Below are 20,948 nucleotides of genomic sequence, written 5' to 3' on the forward strand. Positions count from 1 at the left end.
GAAAAACATGATGCTAAACTAAAATTCCTGTTCAAGAAAAGCAGATATGCTAATCACTGCCTCCTTAAAAGATTAAAAGAAATTTTGAAACCTTTGCAACTCGGGTGAATGAATAAAGTCACCTTTACATAGCTTGTGGGTAAACATGTCTCACCTGAAGTTCACACCAGGCGACCTCCACCCATGTTTCTGAGTCCAGGCCTTTGTAAACGGTTTTAAATGCTCCTCTTCCAAGTTCAATGTCAAATTTAAGAAAACGACCACCAGGTGAAGTGGCTACGGCCTTCATCTCCGCCTCTTCCTCCAGTTCTCGATCTCTCTCTTTCCCCTTCAGAGTGGTCGCAGAAAGACCATTCTTATTAGGGTCCTTTGTGCTGTAATTGCCATCCTCACCTAAGGCGGCAGAGGCACTGGCGGGTAGCTGCTGGGCTCCGCTGCTGAAAACAGAGTCAGAGGCACAAAACTCCAGGTGAGGAGCGCTGTGAGGGGCGCCGGAGGTTTCCTCCACCTCGTCGTCCTCTTCACATATCTCCACACTCTTTCGGAAAAAGCGCTTGTTCTCCCGTCTCCGGCAGGGCTCTTGGACTGCTAGGGAGGTTGGCATGAAGAAGGTCAGAGGTCTAACAGGCGCCTCAGCTTCTTTACTGTCCTCCACTCCTCCTCCAGCTCCTCCTGATCTCCTTTCCTGCGTCTGGGAGGAGGTGAAGTTAGATGGAGTTCCGTGCATTCCCTGTCCCTCACGAGCAGCCCTGTCGCCCTGGTTATTCTCCTCCTCCCTATCTTCATCAGGTTTCTCTCCAGAGGACTCCTCCGTGGCAGTGGGTTCTCCTGGGTCTGTCGCCATGGCGATTGACCTTTCCCACTCCTCCTTCTCCTCCCCCTCCTGTGTTCTGGCTCTCTGTCAGTCTCCGTCTCTCTCCCTCTGTGATCAGCCTCTTACCCTTTTAATAAAGTTCCTCAGCTGTTCTTCTACAGTTGCGAGTTGTCAGCAACAAGTATTAAACGCTTTCTTCTTATCTGTTCTTCTCTTTTATGTACCCTAGAGTTCACAGATCATAGGGTGATTGTTTTCTCGGTGTATCCTTATCGTTTAATTTGTTTCTTTTTATTGTATTTTCCTTATCTCCATTTGCAACAGTTTCATCTGGCCTGTTCAGAAGTCACACAACCACAGGCAATTTGATCTCTTGTAATGAATGGTGGGTGGTTTTCAGGTGTATCCTATGGAAGAAAACACAGGACATTGTTATTTCGTAATTTGCTGAAGTAAAATCATTTCTAAATATTTATTTGACAATAAACATTATTCTTATTTTGTGGCTATTAAGGTAAAGTTAGAAAACCAGAGTCGCAAAGGAAAATAAATATTTTCATACATGAGCACACAACAAATTATGTCTCATAAATTGAAATCCCCTAGTTGACTGTCAAAAAATAGTTAAAAAAAACTATATTTTAAAATATTTTATCCCCGTGTTGAGAATAATAAACATGTAAATAATAAATCCATTAAGGCGCTTAGTGATCGACATTGTGAACAAGATTGTAATTGCCTAATTCTGTAATTAAGAACTCCAAAAGCATGACTGAAACTCGTGCTACATGGTGCATAAGAAATCTGAAAAAGTTCAGTTCAACTTCAATCTATGGGACGTAACATTCGATTCTGATTAATAATAAATGGCGGCATAAAGGCCCTTTAGGATTGAATAATTCAGAGGGAAAGGGGTTGCGCAATGAGTGAACAATATAGATTATCGTTAAGGGATCATATGCACTAAAATGGAATATTAATTGTAGTCAGCAGTATTGCCCCCTAGATGGGGAGCATTACAGCTTCTCATGTTTATAGTTAGTGGACTATCATTGATCATGGAGTACAGTTATCTAAATGATTGTTTGCCTTTTGTATATAAATACAGCAACACCTGCCACTGGCTCTCTGGATTAAATGTTCTCTTTGAATCATACAACCCACTCCTATCCCAATCTCCCTCTCTTTTTCTCTGGTTACATCATTATCCTCAGTTCTCTTGTAATTTCCATCTGCCCTTATCAGTTAGGTAAGTTTCCAACAGTGTAGTAAACACATGCTGATAACATGCTCGGTAACTGCTTCAGGGATGAGAAAATATGTCGCTCAGTCGCACATAATAAACCACTGAGAAAACAAGGGTGAAAGTGAAACAGCACCTATTATTAGACAAGTCTTGCATATCAATTTATGCTAGTTACAATTTGCTGAATATTTATGAATTGAGCACATAAAAAACTAGTTTAAAACTAAGCTGCCATTTGAGTTCACTTCTGTATTTACAAGAAATATTACGGAAATGTGTTTGTTTTCCTTTTAAGATTAATGCATGATTACCGGAGAAAAATATCTTGAAACTCAGGTTTAGCTGGCAATTCTGGCCTATCGAACATCAATCTGTAGATGAGATGCTACTAAAATGTAAGTTGACAGCGAGAATAGACTTTTGTCTGCTTCTTTCTCTCTTGCACACTCAAATGCAAAATTTAAATACACAAAGGATTGGCAGGGCAGTAAGTACACTTCTTACATATTAGACTAGTTAAAAATCTTACATTGGAAGCTGCCAATAGTCATGCTTCACCTAAAATGGACAATTTCTCCATTCTTCATCTGATTTCAACATAAATTACATGTCACATAACAAGTGTTTTTGAACCTGGCGTGTACTGCTTATGATTCACTTGACTGACATTAGCCAGAGGAAGCAGCATCATTCCAAAGTGATCACATCACAATAAATTGTAAAATAATAGTGAGTAGACTGTTCGGGTGTAAGAGGACATGGGAAAAAAAAAACATGGGAGGAGGAAGTTATGCTTTAAACAAGTTTATTTGCCTCTGTCCTCAGGGCAAGGAGTTCCAGCGAAAACAAAACACTGGGCAGAGTATTTACAGAACGTCAAGTTCATACAGCAAGCACATCATTCAAACTCATTTCTGACACAGTCAATTCAACCCAGGTCATGATCATATTCTATAACTGCAATGAAATGGCAACAAATCTGCTGATTTGACAAAAGTGTTGTTTTGAATCGAGGCTTTTTGGAGAGCACTGTTGTATTTGTCAGTCACTCATGTTCTGTTTATTTCGTCTTGCAAAGACAAAAGCTCCAAATAAGGCGCACTAGAACTAGAAGTGCCATATATAGTACACAAGGAATAGGTGTATTAATACAGTTTAACATGGATGCTGGATGGCATGCACAAATAAAGTTGATTTAAATACCAAATTGTGAATATAGATATAAAAGATTGATATCAAAAACAGAATTGTAAATACATCCACCCAATCAAACATTATAATAGCTTTTATGCTGTATTGCATCTTTAAACAGATCTTCCTGCAGAGCTAACTTGAAATGATAGTTCACCAAAAATTCTTTCTTCATTTACAATCATGTCATTCCAAACCTTTATCAATTTTATTCTTCTGCGGAACACAAATGAAGATTTTTAAAGAATGATGACAATCAAACAACACTAGCCCCGATTGACTTCCAATGTATTGACACAAAGCCTTTGAGACATTTCTCAAAAAAAATCTTCTTTTGTGTTCCAGAGTCATATACTGTACAAAAAATGATGACAGAATTTTTATTTTTGGGTGAACTATACCTTAACGCAAGTGAATATAAATGCTCAGCCTACAGGTACAACATTTTGAGTGTATGAAAAGCCCAGTCACCTCACCAATGTGAGTTTAAGTCGGGTATATCAACTTCCTTTTTCTCCATTCTCATCTGTCAATGAACCATGTTGAACTGATCATGACATACGCTGTTACACCCTTCCCAGGTGTATCGCTAATTTGAATATCCGTGCTCCCGATTTAATCCTCTTTGACATGCGCAGTGGAAAGACTTTCTCCTGCTAGATTTCTATTCGCAAACAGTCACATAAATATGCAAGTTCTTCATCTCCAGATCATATTGGGCGAGACATATTTTAAGCATCTAATAACTAATACACTTGACTTTTTGTGTTCAAGCTCTTCTTTAATGACAGTACAGCTAATCATTGAACTGTGTTGTTACTACGCTCGCTCTCTCTTACAATCACTGTCACAATGTACCCATAGAGCTATAAAACTTCAAAATCAACACACACTACACAAAATCAAGCCCTCTCTGCCTCTTCGTTTTTCATTGCTCTCTTCACTGGCATAACACAAATTAATCCCCTGGAACTGTGCAGGCTCTACCGATTTACTGAGGCAGACAAAGAGGTAGCCAAAACACTAGCATGTCTGTGTGTTTTGGGAGGGGGCAGATAGAAAGGTTGGGGGGAGGGAAGTGTTGAGCTAGGATGAAGTTAGATGAAAAGTCTGTATAAAGAGGGGGGACAGGAAAGGATTGCTGGTAGAGAGAGAGGACATCAAGGTTTAAGACTGTCCCCCCTCTTTTTTTACGGGGGGTGTGCTGAAATGGGTGGGAAAAATGTGTGTGAAAGAGAACAAGAAAGGGAGATGGAGGGGGGTCTCACACAAAAAAAAGGTGGGGAGATTTTTACGTGATAAAATACGTGCTGGTGTGAATGACAGCAGTGACAATAGCAGAAATTCTGCCTCGATGAAAACAACTCAACTTTGGGTGAGAGAGTGAAAGGCCGGTCAAGTAAATTTGAGTTTGATGAGATGAGGCAAAGCAATAAATAAAATATGGTGTAAGTGACTGACGACATTATAATTAAGTAGATGGAACATATTGACCAACAAAGACCAGATGTAGCTATTCAACAAGAAGTTTAAAACCCAGTTTTAAATGGCACTTACTTTTAAGTGTCAGCGAGGAATAATTTACAAACCATTTTTTGTATAAACTGAACAACAAATAAAGCATCTTAGATCCTTGAAAGTGGCGTCTGTCTTGTATTACCAGATGTATCTACTTAATTAACAGTTTAGTTAGCAACTAAGTTTGGTGCTGGGTTATCCCGTGGTGGAGAGGTCAGTTTGGTGACTGCAGATTACGCTTGGCTCGGACCTGGGGCTAAACTAATCATGTGGGAAAAAAGGTCTGCGTGTGGTTAAAGTTCTGTCGTTTTTCTGAACAGAAGGCAAACAGCATCAAAACATTCAACATAAATATTTCAGATTATGGTTATGTGCACGTGCTACAGGCAGTGATGTAAGTGGCCCAGATAATTTGCTGTCACAATTGATTGATTTTTGACCAATCACGTCTACACTCGGTACTCAAGCATAGTCAACTGCACGCCTATTTCTAGGAAATAGAGATTGTGGGCAATGCTTAAAATAATTCTTCCTCAATCCAACTCAATGAGAAATTGTTAATGTGTACCAAAATACTATAAAAAGAAAAACCAAATTGAATCATCCTACTAACCAAGTGAAGCGCAAATTCAGTGCATGGTGATGTTACGTTGAACTAAAATCTGAATATTGATGCTTTGTAATAAAGTACACCAAAATGACATCGGAAGGCATAAAGTTTGTTCTCCTCCCATTAAGAGAACAAAGAACAAACACAACAAACACGTTTGTCCAATCCAGGTCAAGCATGTGAAAGTGAGTGTCACTATGGTCACTGAGGGTAGGGAACACACTGAACCTGAAAAAAAGAGATGCTGCATTCCTCACATTCATTAAAGTTTTTCTGTGGTCTAATATAATCTAGGTTACATAATTTGCTCTTTTACAACATCGCTTTGTTTTCCTTGTTAGAGACATTACATTCTCAATAAGAAACTGTCATATATCTGCTTCTGTTAAGACAAAAAAGATGATGCGAAAGCAACAAGACTACCACAATATATATAAAAGAGAGGTCAATGGCTTGAGGTGAATGGCACATTGCAAAAACAACAAGCCAAGGCGTAAATACACAAATGTGCGTACGGATGTTACAACTTCTAAATTAAAGGCCCGATAGTGGATAGATTTACCATTTGCAAATCTTCTCAGCGCCCTGAATCACCATATTGTGGACTGATAAGAGACAAAACGTCTACATGCAGTACATTTCCTGTGGTACAGTTAGCAAAATATAACGTTAAAATGACGTTATCAACAGCATACACCTGTTCGCAGACAGAAGTAAAAACCAGACTACGTTACACAATAAGAGAAACAGTCATTTTGCACGCCCAGTCCAGTCCAATATCAATTTCAGCACCACCGTGTGTTGTTAGCGGCTAAGCTATGTTTGTTGTTCCTGTGTTTTAAAGAAACAACACAGCTAACGTTACTACAGACGCATTTTTTATATTGTACGTGGTGTACTTTATATTTTTAGCCCTGAGAATATCCAAAGCTATGACCGTTTATCTAAAATGTCAGTGATACTCACCGGTGTGCTGCATCCTCTCGTCGTTATTTCAACTAACGTTAAAGCAGCTGACCGGGATGCGTTCAACGTTTGTCAATTTATCTGCCACAAAGTCAACAGTTCGTAGGCATCTCGTTGGACATAAACGTTTTTAGTCGCGTAATTCTGCTGGTGGTTTCTCACACGATCATTTGATTCGCTTGTTGGAGCCGCGTCGTTAAATCCTGCAAATCCTCCTGGACACATCATCTGTTAAAAAACATATCGCTTTTCTTTTCTGAGAGATTTTTTGCGCACCTTTCCTTCCGGTGAGTGTAACGATAACGTATTCACGTAATATAGCGCGAAAGCTATTGAGTTGTTTTAAAAAAAAATGTACACAGCAACGTCCGTCGTTGCGGCATTCGTGACAGAATCGAGCACAATCGTTTTTCCTTTTTCGGTTAACGATAGAGACGCGCGCTCGTACCGCGTGCTCCAATCACGCGCGCGGCCGCCTCTTTCCAAACACGCGGGGTCGCGCGTCGTCCTAGTGAGCATCAGGGGAAACAATAAGATTTGGGTTTTGGACATTCTGGTGTTTCGTTTTTATTTTAATCGATCCGTTTGCATGTTTTGTTCTGCAGATGTCTCAGCGTTAATGTTAAACTAGCAAAAACAGAGTTCCCTACTAAACTATACTAAGTTTCAGAAGGCTAGATCAATTATCTCAGACAATTTCTGTAAGCTTTGATAGTCCTGCGTTTTCGCCTGTTTATAATAGTGTTTTTTAACAAGTTTAATCACGAAAGATATAGCCTAGTAAATGTAATTGTTTTATATATTTTTATATATATACCCTAACCCAAGGATTGTTTGACTGGCTTAAGGCAAAATTTTAATAAAAACATTATGAGAATATTTACATTAAAATCAATTTTTATTTTATATTATATATATATATATATATATATATATATATAATATATATATTAAATTTTAATAAAAACATTATGAGAATATTTACATTAAAATCAATTTTTATTTTATATTATATATATATATATATATATATATATATATATATAATATCCATCCATCCATTTTCTACCGCTTTATCCGAACTACCTCGGGTCACGGGGAGCTATATATAATATATATATTGTATTTACACTTTTTTAGACCAGACTTTAGATTTCATTGCAAGTTTGCTGCCCCCTAGTGTATAGAAACAGGTACTGCCGCTGTCCATGGTGCTTGTTTTAGTGTTAATGCGTTCAATAAAAAGCATGTCCCATCACTTATGGAAATATCGATTGCACGCAAAATGACCACATTGTTTATTCCAGTCACACATACACGTGTCTGAGTTATTATGAAATAACAGCCTTACATTCACCTTGATGTGTTACATTCCAGAGTAAAAATTAAGGGGTTTAATGACATGACAGCATAGCTTAAAACATTGATAACAACAATCACTCACATTCTCCAATGTAGTCATCTGTCTCTAGAAGTAAATGCATTTTAATTTGATCCTGCAACACCAAGAAACATCAACAGGCTGGATGGATACAACGAGTGTTGTGAAACGTGTGCACTCCAATTCTGCTCTTGCAACCCACCAAGAAGGATCAAACTGATCGAACAAAACCCAACAATCAGAATTGAATGTTTGTTGGTCCATTAGCCTTTACAAACAGCTGGGTAGACACCCAGTTGTGCCATGACACATTTTTTAATTGTATAAATATAGCAAACTTTTTAAATATTGTTTAAAATATGTAATGCGACAATACTTTTTGTGAAAAAACAAAAAATTATTATTCAATTAATTTATAATATAGTTTTATTTGTGTTTCCGTTCCTTCCCTTGCCTTTAAAATAATAACGCTTCAGCAATGCTGCAACCAGCTGTATATAAACCTTAAGTAAAAAATATCCACCCTGGCCCTCTTCATCAACAAAACATTTAGGTAGCTGAGTAATTTATGAGCTTTCACTTAAAACAAAATCAATTTGTACGAAGAGCTCTTCGTTCACTGTGATTGAGGTATTACAGTTCAAAGTCGCGGCAGGAACTTAAGTTTCCAAAGGAGCACGCAAGGGAACACATCCATCCATCTCCAGAGATTCAGGCCAGCCCTCATATTTATTACTGCTTTTACTGTTCTTCATTCGCTGAGAGAAAGAGGAAGAGAAAGGGTCTTTCAGAGCCAAAAGCTAAAATCAGAAAGTTCTACATTACTGTATTCACGATTATATATTATACATAAATGTGTATCAACAGAATGTGTCTTTAATACACATATGTTTTAAAAGGCTTTATATGCAAATGCACATAATTCACACATTACTCCTAAATCTGGACTATGAACCTGAGCTTGCACAATACAAAAATGATGCCTATTGCTTCAAGTAAATCCCACCTGTTCAAATGGGCTCTTGTTTTCTATTCCTTTGGCTCCGACAAACACCCAGCTGTCCCTGAAACTTAGTTCCTTTGCTGCTGTGCTCCCCAACTCCTCAAACAGCCGGCGGGCTTCTTCATTCAGCCTGTAAAAAAGAATACAATTCTCTGATTCATTTAAGCAAAACTGGAATACAACCTCATTTCTTTTGTAAACGCAAGTCAATTTTCAACAAAAGCTACAACCTACAAATAACAGTTCTATGATACAGTATAATATTTGTTCAGCACATATATAAAACATTAGTGTTCATAGCTTCCTAAGAGACATTCCACCAAAGCAAAGCATACACTAACACATTTACAAAATCAATCATTTAGCATGTTTAAAACTGGTACATAACATTGAGAGAGCCGTGCTTTTACATATGGTGCCACTCGACATTTTACTGCCTCAGTCAGTGTGTATTAGTGTGTAACCTAGAAATCAAACCCATACTCCTTGCATTGCTATGCTCTACAAACTAAAATGCATGTGACTGGTACAAGGCCAATAAGTAATCTGGGTTTAAATGAGACAGACAGAAAACAATAGACTCTTACTTGCTGGCTGGGTCATCAAATGAGGCCACGAATACTAGTGTTCCTTCATGGATTGGGCGAAGATACTTCAGGAGATCTGAAACATCTGTGTCGGAGACAAGGTGAAGGATCATACACATTTATAAGAAAACAGTGAACTGATCAAACAACACATGACTTTATATCATCTTACCTCCTGCCCACATATCAAATGCACTTATTTCCAAAACTTCTCCAGTAACCCCTTAGAAACAGAAATTGAATTAAAATGTGGTGATAGCGAATTAAAACAACTTACAATTAGTGCACACACATTAGCAAAACAACATTGAAGAATTTTATAAATTTACCATTTACTAAAACAATATTGAGACCTCTGCCAACATTGTTTTTGGCACTGCTGACAAGACTGTAAGATCAAATGAGAATCAAGTCAATAAGCATCAAAAAATTGCTTTTCTGGACACAACTATTGTATCTAGCACAGGACTACACATGAAGTTATGAATATTCTGGGTTAAATTCAAGTTGAGCTTTATCAATAGCATCCATACAATTGCTACCACCACATAGATGTTTACTATTAGGAACATTAAAATAGATGTTACCACATTTTTTGTTATTTAAAGCTAACCCTGTATGTAACATGGAATATTCCTTTAAGACTTTTTTTTAAAGAATACAAAGGGGCCACCAGAAAATGGATGAACTACAGAACATAGGCAATGAAAAAACAGGCCCAGTGCCTACTTGTATCACATTCCCTAATAACATTGATTCTGGCAGACATTGATGGCCAAGGAATGAATAACATGATGAATATTAGTGAAAGTAGAACGAAATAATGATGATAGTTGATAGTTAATGATGAAAGCCTGGTTTAAATAGAGAGACAGTAACACAGCAAAAATGAAAAGGTCAAGAAACTTGCACTTTATCTTCCACACAGATTTTGGGGCCGATGACATTGGCAGCCCCTGAGATCAGTCTGAATGCGAGATGTTTGGGGGGACATGCCGCAGACAGGCCACACTTGTACTTGCGTAGTCTTGGTTCTGCAGGACAGCATGATATTACATCAAATAAAATAAACAACAAGCAGCTCACATAAACACTTCTGATGGATTAACTGAAGTGTGATATCTGATGTTTTTCAATACAAACTAATTTTACCTGGAGTAGGCTCTTCTTGTCTACCTATAAAAGATAAAACTTCATCATTAATAATTTGTGGCAACTTGTTATAATCCTCATCAGGGTTTGTTTAGGGTAATACAATATCCTTACCATTAATGAGACCCCCTATTAAGGAGTTACTATCCCCTCCGAGCATAGAATTGGCTAGAAGCCAAGTGCAGCCCAAAAGCAGAACCAAACCAACCGCACGGAGGGCCACTGAGAAAGACACAAGAAGAAAACATTGTTTGGGTGTCAGTGTGAAAGAGAACATCATTTAAGACCATAAAAAACATGCATGGAAATGCACAGACCTGCAAGCCTCATGGTACATATATGTCAAAATCTGGACACTCCGGTTAATATTCTGTTTGGGGTAAATGAGAACATTGATTGAGAACATTGATTGAGAACATTGATTGAGAACATTTTATAACACGATTTAACCAAATAAAGCATAAGAAAGTAAGTAACATCTAAGAACAACAAATAGGCAATTCCAGGTTTTCACCACACGGAAGCTCAGATATTTGGTGGTTTAGATACAAATGCAAATTTTAACAATAACTATAGTATATACTATGAAGAGTCATCCCTTCCCCATGTATTGAGAATGCTTCTGGTTTGTGGATTTTATTTCACAGAAACCGTGAAGTATTTTATCCCAGAAAATGTATTCTTTTTTGTCACATCCATAACCAATGTATATTGCCCATATCTTAAATAGAAAGTGAGTATAGACTGTTAGTTTTTTGATGTCAGGACATATTTAACAGGGGTTTAGGAAAATAAACATATGGTTTAATCTATTGGTTATAAATACGTTCTCTAAAATTTGATATTTCAGAATTTGACAGCAAATATCACATCAATGACGCTGGAATGGAATTGCCCATATATATTTATACAAAAATTCAACCTAACTTTACACTTACCCATTCAGTAAAAATAAGCATCAAATGCATTCCTGAGTTTGACGTCATTTATGTACAAATAAGGGGATATTTAACATGGTTGACCTGTTCTTGTCAAGTGGGGAGAAAACCCCTATGGAGTTGAAGCCTAGACAACACAAGCTTCTTAATAATAGATGTGTCACTTTATCCAAAAAGAACTAACACAGCATTTGTAGTGTATGAAACAGACACGTTTACCTTTTGAACTGATTGACGACTTGAACCTATACAGCAGGTTTGTAGTGATGACGAAAGCTTCTGCTTCTCCTTCTTTCTCTCTGTCTCTCTGTCTCTCTCTCTCTCTCTCTCTTGGGGATTGAAACTGCCACGACCAATATACAAGCGCCTAACGCTACACGTACGTCTTAAAACATCAAGTTTAAAACAGACAAGTTAGTCGAAATACATGTTAGAAACTAAACCGAGAAATCGTTCACACAATTCCATGGTATGTTGTCCTCTACCCTCGAAGTGTACGTCAGTTGATTCCCCAGCCCGGTTTACACACTTCCGGTTTGGCGTATTGTGAACACGTGGTTCGTGTATGCGATGAATGCAAATTTTTTAGATCGAACGCAAATTAATTTGGATCCTATCAAATGGAGGTTGTCATATTGAAGTAAATGTTATTAAATCATTTCGGTTTGAGGCATTAAACGGACTCAGAGCATTTACGTATGATCTTGCATTTGTCAAAGGTAATCAAACGGAGAAATTTGATATGACTGAAGTGACACACAGTTACATTAACTTACGTAATTTGACGTTATAATTAACATACAGTCGTACATCCGTTGTGAAGTCTCTTTGTGCGATGTTAATCATAATCGAAATTTTCTAATCTTATTTTACTCATAAATCTTATTTTACTCCACACTAAAAAAAATAACCCAGGGCTATAAAATGTAAATTCTCTTTTTAGTTGGAAAACTACAAATTTATTTGGTAAAAAGGGAAAACAACCCGGAACCTTTCCTCTACGGTTCCCGTTTAACCCGAAACATTTAAGCGCTTGTACTCTTGACTCTCTGCATGATGGCCACTCTTACTAAAGCTTTAAAACCAATTTTTGGTGGGCGATTGGGAAATACAGCCAAGGCAAGTCGTTTATTTAAAACAACCGTATGGTCAGAAGTACATATTATCATTCTTAATGTTCTGTGTGAGGAATGAGCATGCCGTGACTCGTGACACTTATAGGCAAGGTCAAAATAAGATCGCTTGTATACAACAAATTACTTTGCATGGGAGAAGATAAGGTTTGATTTTTCGATCGAACTGATATTTACTCGATTGTTGCATTGATTTGTTATTTGGCAAAACTGAATGAGATGCCTACAGCTTCTTTTATATCTTCCCATTTAAGATAGATGTTGTTAAAACAGGCGACACACTGGGATAATGTCAGGGATGCTGTCAAACAAGTTGTATCAAATCGTTTAACCTGTTTCTCTTTGTAGGTCTTTGGTACAGCAATCAACAGCCAAAGAGAGAAAGCTACATCCACAGTGGGTTACTGTATTTACTGTACTACTAGTGTCATTAAAGGCATTCTTCACAATATGTCTTGCATTTACAATGTTTTGATTAATTTTCTGGGCATCCACGTATATTATAGTTGTGCTCATTTACTTATATTTTATATGTTTTATTATGTTTTTACGTGTCAACATATTTTGATAAAGAATTTCATTATTATTACTTGTTAAAAAGGGTACTGTCTACTAGTCTTTGACATGTAATTTATTTGAATTAAAATCTCTGCTGTTCCCAATTCTATCTCACTAACTGCAAAAAATGTTGCCCCTGCCGCCATGTAAAGGGACAAATAATAGTAAGTAAACACACACATTTTAAGCATTCTACCAAATGATCCAGTTATTGTCTACGTTTTGTTATTCTGGTTACACACGTATGTGATGAAGTCAATAAATTTTGTATATGTTTGTATGTAGCCGCCTCCTGCAAAGTATGGAGGTCGACACACTGTAACATTGATTCCTGGAGATGGGATTGGACCAGAGCTGCTCAACCATGTGCGGGAACTCTTCAGGTTTGTTACATTAGTACTTTTCTCAAATACAAACTATTTCTGATAAGTGTCTACGGCAAACCTGACTTAGTCAGCCCTTTTGTTGTTCAGAAATTTGGTCTTTGAGGTTTTCCCGTTGCAGGTCAATATTGTTAAGCTATTTTCAGATTTGAATTAGATGAAGTAGTTATTCACCTGTGTCTTTTTTTTTATGGCAGTATTTTGAGAAAAACTACTAGGTCACCATACTAAACAAATATTTGCTTTTGACTCATCAGGTTCAGCTGTGTTCCTGTGGACTTTGAGGTTGTCCATGTAAATTCTGCATCAACCAGTGAGGATGACATCAACAATGCCATTACAGCCATTCGACGCAATAGAGTTGCTCTTAAGGGTCTGTATTAACATGCATCTACCACTTAACAATGTTATATTTACTGTATCTGTCTGTTATAAGCAGCTTTAAAACATTTCCATAATCAAAATCTTATTTGCAGGTAACATTGAGACTGCTCACAACATGCCCCCTAACCACAAGTCAAGGAACAACCTTCTCCGGTAGGCCTGAGACACAGAAAGACAATGAATCTATTGATAACCATACAATTTTGCTAAATTAAAGAAGGTTGTTGGGCTACTCTGTTCAAACTTGATGGGTGATAGTCACAAGCAAAACGCAAATTCTGAGGCCGTGTCTAGACTGGTTGACCTCAGTTCATTCTCAACACAGCTGTCACTCTCTTTTAGCACGAGTCTGGATCTGTATGCCAATGTGATGCACTGCCAGTCACTTCCTGGAGTCCAGACACGCCACAAGAATATTGACATTACCATCATCAGAGAGAACACGGAGGGCGAGTACAGCAGCCTGGAGCATGAGGTCAGAAGTTTATCCGGCATATTCAACAGACATTTCTGTTTCTTTCACAGGGTGAAAACCATACATAATATAGAACTGCTTAATTGTATTTACTGGTTGCAAAACAAAAAATTATTATTAAAAAAATGTCACTATTGATCAACGATACTATTAAAACACAATAATTATATAATTCATAAATAATTAATAATTGGTTGGGTTTCTAATGTGACTCCTAGTATTTTTTCATTTAGTCTCTTTACGATATTAGTGGTTCCAACTCAATTTGCAACCCAAACATGACACTTATAAGACACACAAAACGTTTCCTCTCTTCTGTCTGGACTCTGGACTGATAAAGCCATATTCCTCATGTGTTTCAGAGTGTATCTGGAGTTGTGGAATGTCTGAAAATCATCACTCGCAACAACTCCCTCCGTATCGCTGAATACGCCTTTAAACTGGCCCGTGAGAATGGTCGCCGCAAGGTCACGGCTGTCCACAAAGCTAACATCATGTTAGTCTGCTGTGTCATCTGTACAGCTACCTTACGGTTGTGTTAATGTATGCATAATTTGTTCTCGTTCCTTCTCTTAACAGGAAGCTTGCGGATGGGCTGTTCTTGCAGTGCTGTAAGGAGGTGGCCTCTGGATACCCCGACATTCAGTTTGATAGCATGATTGTTGATAACACCACCATGCAGGTGACGTATTGATTCATACAAAATCCAGTCATGTCGATGTCAAATCAAATCCCTTTATTGTCACTCAACCATATACACTAGTGCAACAGTAGGTGGAAAAACTTGGTGCAGTTCTGACCAATATGGCAGTATGACAGATATGAGACAGAATTGTAGATTACAAGGAACAAAAGATTACAATACACATTTTCCTTTACACAGTAAACATTTAGTACAAGTGTTTAACCATAGTATAACGAATGACACATAATTTACAGGTTTGTATTATGCTTGACAATGTTAATTGATGTTGATATTAGATAACAAGAATTACTCAGACGTAATGATTGAAGCATTGTTGCGCTGTGGGTTGTTTATTATAACCAAAAATGGAAGGCAAACAAATCCACTGTATTTGCTTGTTTCAGCTTGTTTCCAAGCCCCAACAGTTTGATGTCATGCTGATGCCTAACCTCTATGGAAATGTGGTTAGCAACGTATGTGCCGGCCTGGTGGGCGGACCCGGGCTGGTTCCCGGTGCTAACTACGGGCGAGACTATGCTGTGTTTGAAACGGTTGGTCTGAAGCATGTGTCAGTTGTGGCTATCAGAGTTTTTGTTTATATTGCGCACACATCTGATTTGGTTTTCAAATCGGGTTTTTTTCGCCTGATTGTCTACATTATTTCACAAGAAGTGAAATCTGATCAATTTTTCCAGATTGTCTGAAAATATTGAGCGTATGTGCATAGCACACTTATTTGAAAGAAAGGAAATACCACTGCTTCATTGCATTGACATTAAAATGGTTAAGATATATTAAATGTGTCCAGGCCACCAGGAACACAGGAAAGAGCATTGCCAACAGGAACATCGCCAACCCCACTGCCATGCTGCTCGCCAGCTGTCTCATGCTAGATCACCTTAAGTAAGTTGTGAATATGAGATCATAGTTTTTTAAGTATCAGCTCATATGATTATTTAATTGTGGTGCATTTGGCTTTTTGGTTCTTGTACCAGAATTTTCCTTTTGTATAATATCAGGCAAATATTTATGAGTATAACTGGACTAAAGGCTTAAGTGGTGCTTAGCTTAGTTATCTGTCGATGTTCTGTTTATCCTCAGACTTCATGCCTTCGCCAACATGATTCGAGGCGCAATCCTCACCACCATGAATGAGACAGGGGTCAGTCACATACATCTCTACATGTTTTGGGTGTCGTCTCCTGACACACCTTTTATGGCAGGTTTTACAACAAACAGCTTGCTTCTCATAGAGGCGATGTCAGGTGTGACCACCTGCCTGTCAGGTTGAAAAGATGACAGTTGAATTTAGACAATGACTTGGATGCATTCATGAAATCTGTTCATACTTGTTATAGATGTTATTGAGGTTAAATGTTACGCTCTCAATTTAAAAACCACGATCAAATATTTTTTTAAATATTTGGCTGTCATAAAGGAATCAAGGACCAGCTTTGATTTTCAGTTTGACATACAAAAATAATTTACAATGGTTACGATCATTGTTTGTCATGGGCCGGTTTGTTTTTTTAATGTCTAACCGTGGCTTCAGTGTTCAAATTTGCTTTTCCCATTTGCAGTTACACACTCCTGACATTGGGGGGCAGGGCACAACCTTAGATGTGGTTCAGTCCATCATGAGGAACATCCAGAGCAGCGGCCCTCTCACTACGGAGATCTGAGTCTGTCACTCTACCATTGCTCGGTACTGAACAAGTCTTTTGTGATCAGACAGCAGAACTGTTGCTCATGGTTGGGAATAAAGCATAACAGTACAGCAGCCTCTATTTCTGACATACCAAGTCGACATAAGAGCTGTTTTATCATTCATGACCTTTTTAGAAGTTTCCTTATGATATGGCACATCTCCCTAGCTGCAAGTGACCTGTTGTCCTCTGCTTTTCCTACAGATGGGTCAGCTTCTTGAGCACCTGCACATCATTTTCTGTTTTAATGCTGCTTTCATATGAGCCAGGAGTTTTCCCCCTGATCCTTGCAGAGTCATCAGAGATTATGAGTGGAGATAGCATCACATAAACATCAGCGTACTTCAGCAATGTGCTTGTGATCATCTTGTAGGAACTGTGGTTTTAGATATTATAATGGCTATCCTGGTTTTATGCATACACAGTGTTTAAGGGTCTTAAATTGGGTTCTGCTCCTCAGTTGCATTCCTCATTCATGTTATCTTTAAAATCAGTATATAACTTTGGGTTACTTACTGACCCTGAGTAATACAGATCCTTCAATTGTGCATATTGTTGATTTATTTTACGTTTCTAACTAGGTGTCAGTGCCTCACAAAGTTGGACTTGCAATCTTTTAAATTACTTTATATTCCGTATGGACTATAGGTAACCTCTTATATTTAATACTTTACTCCTATTTAACTTAAAAAATGCTGGGTTGTCTCAGCCCATGGTTGAGTGAAATATATATGTTTTAAAGGTCAAGTCGGCTTTGTCCTTATTTTACAGCTTTAAATATTTGTGGTCTACTTTTGCATAAACCTGTTTAAATGTTTTCCTTTACTGTCTTGATGTGCTGTGTAAATCTCTGTTATTGGTTTTCGTCATATATATACATTTTTGTTTGTAAAACTGGAATCTTTCTGCACATTTTAAACGAGTCTGTGTACTTTTCATACAGATTCTTTGATTGGCATAATGATGACACTGTAAAGAGTTAACGCATTGTTGCCCGGACCACCTCACGCAACTCTTTAATGGCTCAAAAATAAACCACAAATAGAAAGAACAAATGGATGTTTTGCTTATTACACTGTCAACTTTAATAAACCAAGTATCTCACAGATGCCGTAACATTTCACTCAGATATAAACACAGACATGCCATGTGGAATATTTATTTTGAGATTAAATCATTCCATATTTTCAGAATATCCTCCTTTGATTTAGCATTCAAATGGCTTTGAGAAAGCGCTGTGACTATATGACATTGCTAATTCGAATCTGCATATGAACTAAATGTATTTGAAGAGATGGAGAAATGATGGGATGTATTCAAATTGTGCCATTTTGAGGTTGGGGACCAAAAGTAGGAGAAGGATTTATCAACAAACGTAAAAAGGATGCACTCTTCATAAATTCTGTAGTTTGGTCACAGACTCTTATACTGCCTTTAAAATGGTTTATAAATATTTCTAGGCACTAGGGGGCAACACCACTCAATAAAAATTAAAAGGATTCTCATCAACGAGCCATGTGTTCTTATCCTTATTGTCCACAAAATGACTGGTATGGGGTTTTGAACGTTTTTAGCCTGATCTAGGAAAAAATAGCACTCTGTTCTAACTGGAAATACTCTAGGACAAAATCAAACATCCTTAAGCATTATATAAATAATTCCTACTAAGGGGATACAATTTCTAGTGACATCAGTAAGAGAGAAAAAATACCTTCAAGTAATTTCCCACTGCCCTTGAAATCACTTGATCACAAAATCACAAAAATATGTGGAATGTTATTTATAGATTATGTAACTGAAATAACACGTGTGCAAAGGACTATTATTTTGTGGTATAATATTCTGTAGCCCTTATTCGTCAAGTGCATCCAAAAAACAGTCAAAGCTTGTGAAAGCAATGGAGGAATATTTTGAATCAGAGCATGTACTGTAGATTAATGAAGGGTGGTCAGAAAGTTTTTGGAATCATCAACATGCACACTTAGGAGTTGAGAATTTTAGACAAAATTTTCCAGAGTTACATCTGTGTGTTTGGGATTGTCTGTTGTGTGTATTAAGCTATTTAGTTTGACCTAATCCTCCATTTAAAGGTCGAGTGTATGAAATTTAGTGGCATCTAGTGGTGAGGTTGCGAATTGCAACCAATGGCTCACTCCCCTCCGTTTTTGAAGCACTATGGTGGCTGACACAGGACTAAGATGTTGTCACAATTTCACTTCTCTACCGAATTAGTATTTTTGAAACACGCTCGTAGAGCAGTTTGTCCGTTTAGGGCTACATAACAACATGACAAATTCCATGTAAGGGCACCCGCGGTGTATATGGATAGAAACAGCTCAATCTAAGGTAAAAAAAACATAACTTTGTACACATATGAAGACATCGTTATGAAAATTATATTGCATTTATGTCAATAGATCCTCCAAAATCCCCCAAATGATATCTTTCAATTCACCATTCACCTGGAGAGATTGTAAGATTGCAGTCTTTGCAGACCAGCATCACTTGTTTTGCAGTTGGTATGTTGTGATAGTGTTCTTGGAAAACATTGGTTACACACATCTTAATCCTTTTTTTATGGTAGTGTCAAAGATGGCAGCAGTGTTCTTGGAGTGTTCTCAAATATACATGTGCCAATATGAAATATGTGCAGTGTTTGTGCAAAGAGGTTTTTTGTTTTTTATACAAGATAAAAACACATTTTACGTATCAATTCCCACCTAGATAATTCCAAACAGTTCATGAACTTTCCTCTCTAATTTTTTATACTGAAAGTTTATATTCTGGACAAGCCAGTATGACTCAGAATATTGGCAGGCAAATTAATATCAAGGGAGCCGTATGGGAACAAGTTAGAGGTCTGATATCTTCTGCACTTTTAAACAACTTCAGTTCAGTGTATTCCTTGTTTCTAAAGTTATGTCCTGGATATATAAGTTAAAGTATCCTTGTTGTTTCATTTTTTTTCAAATCCATATTTAGATTTCACCTCCCTGCATTTTTGTCTTTTCTTTTTACACTTCGGATGTCTCATCTCACAAGACATTAAACAAACATTAGTTAAGGAATCTTCACCAAGACCTTTGTCAGATCTTTTTGAAAATATCTGTAATACGGTCCCATGTCCCTAAGCTCAGCATGTTTCTCTTCACCATAATTTCTGATCTAATTATACGTATTTTTTCATTGGTATTCAATGTAAACCGATACACAGAACGTTAAATCTAGTCTCAGTAGTCTTGTGGCGGAAAGTGATTTTTGGTGGATTCTATGTTGAAACTGAACCCATATGTGGTGGTTCAACTTCAAAGCTCCAGCGCTACTTTAGAGACAGTTTACCGGATCTGTACCTACCTACCCACACTTGTGCAAATCTACATTACCTCCAGAAATCTACAGGTACCAACGCAAAGACACACAAAATCCCTTTCCTGAACTTTCACGTATGTAACCTGATGATGGAATGATCTTTGCAAGCTCCATCAGAACAGTTGAGCCTCTTTCTTCCTTCAAAACACGCCGAAGACACAGCTGTTAGTCTTAAAAAAACATACCACCTCTCATATCATCATAACACTTCTCTGTGCACTTTCTGTTTTTTCGCAGTGTCTCACTTACAGTTTTGGAACATTGTATTGCATTGTTTGGTATTGTTACTGTACCCTTGGTTCTCGTTTGTAGGTCGCTTTTACAGATATAGTTAAAATAATTAAATATAATCAAATGTTCCCTGCAGAAATCTCCATGAATTATTCTAACGCTTTCATGATTTCTTCAATAAAACTATAAAAATAACTTCACTGCCAATGATAAACCTTTTAGGTTATAGTTACCGCCAAAGGAATGACCCTAACTGTGTATATTTACTGAAAGAGGCCCACACACCCTGTGAGTGAGAGAAAATTTACCCCACCTGCGCAGTAGACGTGTTTTGTCAGACAGGTGTCTGTAAGTTTGTGATCATTAGAAATGCCTTACCAAACAGAGCCAATTTTCGGACTCAGGACAATGACTTACATTGGCTGCTATAGAAATATGAGAAGACTAAATAAAATACACATGCCTGAGCATGATCTACATATAATGGTTGGCAAGGAATAAGAGAGGGAGAAACACAGTTCTCTAGAAAGAGAGGATGGATCAACTTACCAACTGCCTCATGGCTGTTTCCTGGCTGTTGGTAATTCTCTTTGAGAGAGCTTTACATCAGCCTCTGCT

At 37.5% G+C, this 20,948-nt stretch overlaps 3 protein-coding genes across 9 annotated transcripts in view; 1 reads left to right on the forward strand and 2 right to left on the reverse strand.

Annotated features, from left to right (window-relative positions):
• Nucleotides 1-6,818, reverse strand: part of si:dkey-151g10.3 (serine/threonine-protein kinase WNK3) — a 38,872-nt gene extending 32,054 nt beyond the window's left edge. For 4 of the 7 annotated variants that reach the window (XR_008904801.1, XR_008904800.1, XM_056732441.1 and 1 more), the window contains exons 1-2: nucleotides 6,346-6,818; nucleotides 155-1,221 (exon numbers count right to left, since the gene is read on the reverse strand). Coding sequence is in view for 5 of the 7 variants with exons in the window: in XM_056732441.1 (XP_056588419.1) it covers nucleotides 155-844 (690 nt within the window). In the remaining 2 variants the exon portion in view is untranslated. The remainder of the gene's footprint in view (nucleotides 1-154; nucleotides 1,222-6,345) is intronic. The other 3 variants (XM_056732439.1, XM_056732438.1, XM_056732437.1) reach the window with 1 other exon arrangement.
• An 889-nt stretch (nucleotides 6,819-7,707) lies between these two features.
• fam3a (FAM3 metabolism regulating signaling molecule A) lies at nucleotides 7,708-11,950 on the reverse strand. The gene is made up of 10 exons (XM_056733211.1): nucleotides 11,626-11,950; nucleotides 10,786-10,838; nucleotides 10,583-10,690; nucleotides 10,469-10,492; nucleotides 10,227-10,350; nucleotides 9,646-9,704; nucleotides 9,489-9,539; nucleotides 9,317-9,401; nucleotides 8,733-8,859; nucleotides 7,708-8,484 (listed from the first exon to the last, which is right to left on the reverse strand). The coding sequence occupies exons 2-10, from the start codon at nucleotides 10,796-10,798 to the stop codon at nucleotides 8,386-8,388; spliced, it is 690 nt and encodes a 229-aa protein (XP_056589189.1). The 5' UTR covers nucleotides 10,799-10,838; nucleotides 11,626-11,950; the 3' UTR covers nucleotides 7,708-8,385.
• Nucleotides 11,951-12,444: 494 nt separating this feature from the next.
• Nucleotides 12,445-17,822, forward strand: idh3g (isocitrate dehydrogenase (NAD(+)) 3 non-catalytic subunit gamma). Its single transcript, XM_056733212.1, has 14 exons — nucleotides 12,445-12,525; nucleotides 12,888-12,935; nucleotides 13,250-13,261; nucleotides 13,383-13,480; nucleotides 13,738-13,853; nucleotides 13,957-14,017; nucleotides 14,207-14,339; nucleotides 14,702-14,835; nucleotides 14,919-15,021; nucleotides 15,429-15,575; nucleotides 15,833-15,927; nucleotides 16,126-16,186; nucleotides 16,605-16,729; nucleotides 16,935-17,822. The coding sequence occupies exons 1-13, from the start codon at nucleotides 12,460-12,462 to the stop codon at nucleotides 16,704-16,706; spliced, it is 1,176 nt and encodes a 391-aa protein (XP_056589190.1). The 5' UTR covers nucleotides 12,445-12,459; the 3' UTR covers nucleotides 16,707-16,729; nucleotides 16,935-17,822.
• The last annotated feature ends 3,126 nt before the right edge of the window (nucleotides 17,823-20,948 follow it).

This window comes from Triplophysa dalaica, chromosome 20 (genome assembly GCF_015846415.1).
Source record: "Triplophysa dalaica isolate WHDGS20190420 chromosome 20, ASM1584641v1, whole genome shotgun sequence".
Classification (NCBI taxonomy): Eukaryota; Metazoa; Chordata; class Actinopteri; order Cypriniformes; family Nemacheilidae; genus Triplophysa; species Triplophysa dalaica.

Excerpts from the sequence above, each read along its gene's own strand:
- fam3a (XM_056733211.1), bottom strand. Across the intron at positions 9,705-10,226 it reads ATCTGTGTGGAAGATAAAGT|TCTTGTCAGCAGTGCCAAAA; the intron begins GCAAGTTTCTTG and ends TTGATCTTACAG. Across the intron at positions 9,402-9,488 it reads ATTTGATATGTGGGCAGGAG|ATGTTTCAGATCTCCTGAAG; the intron begins GTAAGATGATAT and ends TCTCCGACACAG.
- idh3g (XM_056733212.1), top strand. The coding sequence starts at position 12,460 with ATGATGGCCACTCTTACTAAAGCTTTAAAACCAATTTTTGGTGGGCGA. Across the intron at positions 12,526-12,887 it reads GATTGGGAAATACAGCCAAG|GTCTTTGGTACAGCAATCAA; the intron begins GCAAGTCGTTTA and ends TTCTCTTTGTAG. Across the intron at positions 14,836-14,918 it reads GTCCACAAAGCTAACATCAT|GAAGCTTGCGGATGGGCTGT; the intron begins GTTAGTCTGCTG and ends TTCTCTTAACAG.